The sequence below is a fragment of the Panthera tigris genome, chromosome D1 (assembly GCF_018350195.1).
Source record: "Panthera tigris isolate Pti1 chromosome D1, P.tigris_Pti1_mat1.1, whole genome shotgun sequence".
NCBI lineage: Eukaryota > Metazoa > Chordata > Mammalia > Carnivora > Felidae > Panthera > Panthera tigris.
In genome coordinates this window covers 62,168,893-62,176,400 of record NC_056669.1, presented here as the reverse complement: position 1 = coordinate 62,176,400, position 7,508 = coordinate 62,168,893, and the positions used below count along the sequence as shown (strand labels likewise).

The 7,508-nt window shown below is 40.3% G+C and overlaps 1 protein-coding gene across 1 annotated transcript; it reads right to left on the bottom strand.

Moving 5' to 3' along the window:
• Positions 1–926: 926 nt before the first annotated feature.
• Positions 927–1,880, bottom strand: LOC122231247 (olfactory receptor 56A4). Its single transcript, XM_042958775.1, has one exon. It carries the CDS (start codon positions 1,866–1,868, stop codon positions 927–929), a length of 942 nt encoding a protein of 313 aa, XP_042814709.1. The 5' UTR covers positions 1,869–1,880.
• Positions 1,881–7,508: the final 5,628 nt, after the last annotated feature.

Sequence of the window (7,508 nt, the reverse complement as noted above, 5' to 3'; positions counted from 1 at the left end):
TAAAAAAGAATCTTAGTAGGAAGGAAGGAAAGAAGGAAGAGAAAGAAAGAAAAGAAAGAGAGAGAGAGAGAGAGAGAGAGAGAGAGAGAGAGAATGAAAAAGGAAAGCCACCCAGAGAGGCTGCACAGATGGGAAATCTTAACAGGTTCTGGGAAGATCTTAGAAGCCAGAAGATGGCATATCTTCCATAGGTGCCAAATAATAGTGTCAAGAATGTCCAGAATAATGGGGTGCCTGGGTGGTTCAGTCAGTTGAGTGTCCAACTTCGGCTCAGGTCACGATCTCACGGTTTGTGAGTTTGAGCCCTGCATCAGGCTCTGTGATGACAGCTCAGAGCCTGGAGCCTGTTTCGGATTCTGTGTCTCCCTCTCTCTCTGCCCCTTCCCCACTTGTGCTCTGTCTCTCTCTGCCTCTCAAAAATAAAATAAATGTAAACAAACAAACAAACACCTTTTTAGAAAAAGAATGTCCAGAGTAAAGCTTTCAACCTCAAGAGCCAAAGTTCTGGGGTAACATGTACTTCCACCCAATCAACCCCCACAACACAAAAGCCATGTCTGAAACAGAAGGCAGGAGAGGCATCTAGGGGATATGCAGATCTCTTTAAGTATAAAGTTTGTTTCTTTAATTGCCAAACACTCCCACTGTAATCCAGTTCCACTTGGCTAAGGCTTGGCAAGACCCTCAGATAAGGAGTAGTCAGGGAAAATTCCCAAGTTACCACAGAATCCAGGCAAGGAAGACTTCCTTTGAAGCAACAGGAAAAAGGATTCACAGAAGAAAGTTTTCATTGCTGTCTGCTATACCAAGAAAAAAGAGAATCAGAACTCATTCCAGGATTGAAAAATGAAATTTCCCTTCCAACATGAAAATAATTGCTGACTTTTATTAGCAATTCCAAAGGTGGATCTGATCCTTTTTACCTCTTACAACCTCCTCAGTAACTTCTGGATTCCCTGCTTGATCTCTTTGGTCCTCACACCATAAACAATGGGGTTCAGAGCTGGGGGGATGAGGTGGTGCAGGATGTTGAGCAGGATGGGGACATCTGGGGGAATTCTCTTCCTGGCCAGGTTAGTGATGACCAGAACCAGCAGGACGGTGCTGAAGAAGAGGATGAGGATGAAGTGGGAACCACACGTGCTCAGGGCCTTGGCCGCAGCACCCTCAGCCTTGATCCTTAGCACAGCTTTCAGGATGAAGGAGTAGGAGAGAACAATAAGGATGAGGTCAGAGCCCAGGAGGGTCCAGCCTGCCACAAACTGGTAGAGCCGGTTGAAGGTGATGTCATCACAGGAGAGTTTGGACACAGACAGGTTAGTGCAGATGCAGTTCTTGATGGTGTTCTCTGCACAGTATGTGAGTCGAGAAGACAGGACAGGAACAGGAAGAGAAAAGAGGCCATTCCGGGCCACAACAAATATGGTAGCTTTAACCACAAAATGGTCGGTGATCATGGATGGGTATCGTAGTGGGTGGCAAATGGCCACATAGCGGTCATAGGCCATGACCATGAATGTACAAGACTCCATGGTCAAGAAACTGTTCATGATGAACATCTGGAGGAAGCAGGCAGAGAAGCTGATGGACCTGAGGTCAAACCAGAAGATGGCCAGGACCTTGGGGATGACAGTCAGGCAGAGCACAATGTCCAGCAGGGAGAGGAGGCTGAGCAGGTAGTACATGGGCTCGTGCAGAGAGGCCTCCAGCTGGATAGTGAGCAGGAGGGTGGCATTGGCCCCCATGGCCAGGAGGAAAAGGAGGCTGAGGGGCAGAGACAACCAATGCTGCCAACTCTGGTAGTTAGGGAAGCAGATGAGGAGGAATTCGGAGACTGGAGCAGTGGAGTAGTTGCTGGGTGAGGCCATGTAAAGTGTCTTGATCACTCTGGAAATCCAGAGTTCCTACAAATGTAGGACAAAATATATTAACAAAAATTACGTGTTCTAGATGTTGTAAAACTCAGGTTTCCATTGGGACACTTAACCTGTCTCAATGAACTTTTCAAATCATCATCATTGTCATCAATCATTGCTGACATTTAACTGAACACTTGCTATGTGCCAACTCTAAGCCGAATGCTTTATAATTATTATCTTATTTCATCCTTTACAAAAAATCTTGAGAGTAATTAATACTGTTATCTTAATTTCACAGATAATGAAAGGATACAGGCAAAGAGGAGCAGAGTAGTTTAATCAAAACTGGCAAATAGTTTAAGTGGTGAGATCAGGACGGTGACAAGAGTCTGACTGGAGTTTCTGCTTCCAGCCTCCACACATTATGTAGCTTCAACAAGCACAATTAACTAAGTCCTACCTTCCCTCAGAGTTTACAAGGAATAACTATATTTCACTGACTATGTGGAGGTCCTAGAGAAGCCTCTATAGACATGGACAGGGCTTGTCAGGGTTCCTTACTTTTATTCAGGAAATAATTGAATTAGAGGTAAAGCATTCTTGACTGCACCCAACAGCAATAATTTCTTACTGCCCCAAAGGAGATTTTATTCTAAGGCATAGTATATATCACTGTCTCACTGGATTATTTGCTATTGTTTGTCTTTGGAAGTTTTGAGTGTTTTCTTTGGTTTGGATCCTTTAGATGAGACTGCATTTTATGTTCTGGTGACAGAGACAGTCAGTAATTAGGGGTACACCAGGAGGATATAAAAATTGTAAGTTCTGGGTTAAATAGGTGATGGAGATTAAAGAGTGCACATGTGGTGATGAGCACCAGGTGATGTATGAAATTATTGAATCACCATATTGTACATCTGAAACTAATATAACACTATATGTTAAGTGTATTGGAATGTGAACAAAAAGTTTAAAAAATTATAAGTGCTATGACAGTTTTTTAAATAAAAGAGAAAACAAGTCTTTGAAGGAGTCCAAAAGAGGAACACATTTTGAAACTTAGAAAGTAGGAGAAGTATCTTGTTAGCCTGGGCAGGTAGTTGAGAGAGGCCTGGAGACTGCAGCAACATCCAGAGTTTGGGACTAAGAGTAGCTGCCATTTTATGCCTGGAGCATTGAATAGTGTGGTGTTATTTTCAGCTCACTCATGAGGGTTCCTTGACTTGCACTATTCTAGAAGGACTCTGGGATCCCTCGATATATAGTCAGGCTATAAACTAACCTGTCATAGGAATTCTATCCAAAGGTGAGATACTCTAATCATGGGGCCTTGACTGATGCACTGTTAACTCTTTTCCCACTCTGAGAGAGTCCAGGTTTGGAGGATTCACTCTGACAAAGACTAGGCCAAGAGCATCATGGATCATTTTGGAGGCCACTTTCTGCTCTATTCTTTGAGTCAATAGAGTCCTCTGAGTTGTCCTGTATTGCTGAAATTGCACTAACCACCTACCAGCTCCTTGGATAGTGATCTTTCCTTTATACAAAGAGCCATTCCTTGTTTCAGGATGGACAAGAAACAATGGATTGGACAAACATTTCAAAATCAGAGTCAGTAAGAATTACATGTAGGGGATGAGTAAAGAAAGACATTAGAGTATTCATTATTCAAAAATTGCCCAAATGTGTACTTACTGATCACTATTGGGCAAGTTGATATGTAACAAACTGAAGAAAGATGAATGAAACAAGGTCTTGAATCTTGAGTCACAATGACTTTATGTTTTTGAACTTGAGTGACAGAAAAAATAAAATCTTTATTACAAAATTAGAAAAAGGAATGGGAAAAAAGGATAGAGTTTTCAGAATAAGAATATGAATTTATATTTGAATTGTTATGCAGGAGATATTTGCAATATATACAGGTAGAGATTTTAAGCTATCATTGAAAATACAATATTCCTGGAATTCAGTAGGAAATTCAAGTATGCAAATGAAGATGTATTTGCATTAAAAAATAAGGTTAAAGAGGTATTAGCATATAAAATAATTGAAGAAAACCTAATAATGACTTAAAATCTAAAACTTAGACTGATAAGAATTTTCAAGTAGATTTTGTAGATTTAAGAGAAAATGGAAATATTTGATAGAGTAAGTTTCTAGAGAGAATGGGGGGAGTTAATTCAATAGCATAAACAAGGACTTTTATTCTAGCTTCTTCCACTCCTCTATTCACAGAAGAAAATGTCTATACTGGAAAATAAAAAGGATAAGTATTATCCACATGGCAAAACTGTAGGCCTTGGGCTGCCTAGTTGGCTCAGTCAGTGACTTTGGCTCAGGTCATGATCTCACAGCTTGTGAGTTTGAGCCCTGAAAAGGGTTCTGTGCTGATAGCTCAGAGCCTGGTGCTTGCTTCAGATTCTGTGTCTCCCTCTCTCTTTGCCCTTCCCCCACTCTCTCTCTCTCTTTTAAAAATTAATAAACATTGAAAAAATTAAAAAAAAATCTGTATGCCTTGGGTTAAGTAGTTTGGTAATGAAACAAAGCAGAATAAAAAAAAATGATGTTGGATCTCTTACAGAATACTCAAAACAAAACAAAAAAAACAGTCATACCCATCATTGTTTTCTATTACAGGGTGAGAGAAAGTATCCTGTTGCCTAGAGGAGAAATGCTTTTCCCACTAAAGTAGGAGGAAATTATCTGTGTTCATGGATACTTTTGGAGGTCAGTGGAAAGTTCTTTTTGTTCTGTTTTGTACAAAATGGTGTTACTTTCCAGGTATCCTAGTCTTTAGAAAGCCAAACATTTTCTTCACTTGCTTTGTGTCTTAACAGGCATCATCAGTCTTGCTATTAAAAATATGGCAGCCAATATTCTTGGGTTGGCATCCTGAAAATGAGTTCTTTCTGTTCCGTTTTAACAATGGCCCCAAATGAACAACATATATTGTACATACATATGTAAATACATAATATGTAATATGCACATTGTAAGTAAAATGCAATATACATGCATACAATACATATAATAATATATTTTTTGTAAACACAGAGTACAACTAATGGTTGCTGCATGGGGAAAAGGTGGGAGATGGGCAAAAATGGCTGAAAGGGAGTGGGAGATAACAGGCTTCCAGTGATATGGTAACTATACTTGTGGTAAGTACTGCATGATTTTAAATTTGTGGAATCACTATTTTGTACACTTAAAGTTAATGTAACATTCTATGTCAACTATACTCAAATAAAAAATTAATTTTAAAAAAAGATGCTAATGAGACCATAACTGTCATATAAAAGACATCTTTGAGAAACAGAGCTACGTGTCTTTAGGAAAAGTATTCAAAATAGTTGAAGTTCACCAAAGGTAGAAAATAGAAGCTAGCCAATAAGTCAGTTTTAGGCATATAAACCTATGTAGGAATTTTTTACATGGTAAGCAGAATTATCTGTGATAATTGGCTCAGATCCAATTATCCTAGCATGTGGGATCTATGTTCTATAAACTCATCTGCTTTGATTCTTGTTGTTTGTTGTTGTTGTTTGTTGTTTTTGTTGGCAACTGTCTTTTTTCCCTCACTACTAAACAAAGAGCTAAGTGGCCAAGTACTAAGAAAGGTGACAGTAAGGGCTGTCATAGCCAAACAAGTAGAAAAGAGTTGGGGAGTCATGGCAGGATGAGAGAGGGAGCTCAGGAAGCAAATAATTAGCATAGTTGGGATTACTGATCCTGCTTACCTATCCCATTTCTATGAGAGTGAAGTATCTTCTCTATTGCTAGAGAAGATAATGAAGGTATTGATTTGATCTAAGGACTTTCACTTTGAATATCCCAGATTTTCCAAATACAGATTATTCTCACACACAAACACACACACACACACACACACACACACACACACACGCACGCATGCACGCATGCACACACACACCTTTCTACCCATTGTAGATCTGCAAGACGAATCAAGGATTCAGGAGTTCTAACTGGGGTGGGGTTAGCTCTTTCATATACTTACATATGTAACCAGGAATATGACCTTCATTATGAATTAGAGAAATAATAAGACAGAAAACATACCCACTTTTTTGGAAGGACTTCTGGTTTCCAATAACCTCAAGTTCTGGATCCTCAGTGACTTGATCTATTTAATAAGCAAGAAATCAGTCAGTGCTTTGTTGGTACCTGATTATAATGTTAGGCATACAAATGTACCACATAGATTAAGCAATACAGGTATTTTCTGAGAGCTTAAGTAATAGAGGAAAATTGACTTAAGAGCACTTATGAAACAGTATAGTTGTGGCTCTAATAAAGTTGATCTGGGGTGCCTGGGTGGCTCAGTTGGTTGAGTGTCCAACTCTTGGTTTTGGCTCAGGTCATGATCTTGCGGTTTGTCAGTTCAAGCCCCATATTAGGCTCCGTGCTGACAGTGCAGAGCCTGCTTGGGATTCTCTCCATCTCTCTCTGTCCCTCCCCTGCTTGTGCTCTTTTTTGCTCTCTCTCTCTCTCTAAATAAATAAGTAAACTTTTTAAAAAAGTTGATCATACAAACAGTGGGAAGAGAAGAATGAAGCAAGTGATATGGTTGAAAAGTTGGCCTCTGACAAGTGAATTCCAAGTCTGGCTCTTATGCTCATTGTATGAGCTATTTAAACTCTATGATACATACATTCTTCATTTATGAAATGGAAAAATGATATTTAACTTCAGGTGTTGTGGAGAGAAAATGGGGCTATGATCTCCTGAAGTCATGTTAGGCCCAGAGACACAAGGAGTTGAGAGCATCAGAGAAGGATACAAAAATGAGGCAAATCCACCTGGGGGAGAAGAAGGACTCTCTGTGTAGGGAATGGTAAGAGAAGAAACATCAATGTGGATGATCAGTATGATTGGTGGTGAGGTGCTAGGGGGTGATAGATCCTAAGTTCTTTGGGGGAAGCAAGCAGGAGAGCAGAGGGTCAGGAGACATGGTTAAGGTGTGCAGGGGCAGCTCTGTGAGGTCCACCTGAGGGCAGGCATTATCACATACACTGTAAGGAGGCCCAGAGAACTTGAAACAGGGAAGTGATGTGCTGTAGATGGGACACAGGGAATCACACAGCAGGGAGGGAGGCTTTCAGAGAGTCCTGAACAGTACAAAGGAAAAGTGATGAAGATCTGAATGCAGGCCATGTAGGTGGAGAAGAAGGATGTATTCGAGGTGTGGGGAGAACTACAGGATTTAGTGTAAGAAAGGATGAGCAGGCAGAGAGACTGGAGTCCAGAATGTCGCCAAGCACCTTTTAGTGATACAGGGAAAAATGTCCTTTTCAGACCTCCTATAACACTGGTATTTTCTCCCAGGTAGCAATATACTTTTGGCTCTGTTTTAGTAAATTCCATAAGAGCTGGGACCATTTTTCCTCTCTTTCTGTATTCTCCTCAGTGAAACTGAGGCCTCCTAATGTGAGCAATGAGGACTTGTTGGGCATCTGGGACATTGTTCTGATATTCAGTATCCAGTTCCAGTACTGATGGACTGACATTTACAAAGGGGTGATCCTTGTGCTAAGTACTATTGACCAAACATGGTCTGTGATGATGATACACTGACAGTCTACAAAGGTCAGGCAAGTCTTGAATAAACAAAATTACAAGAGAAGA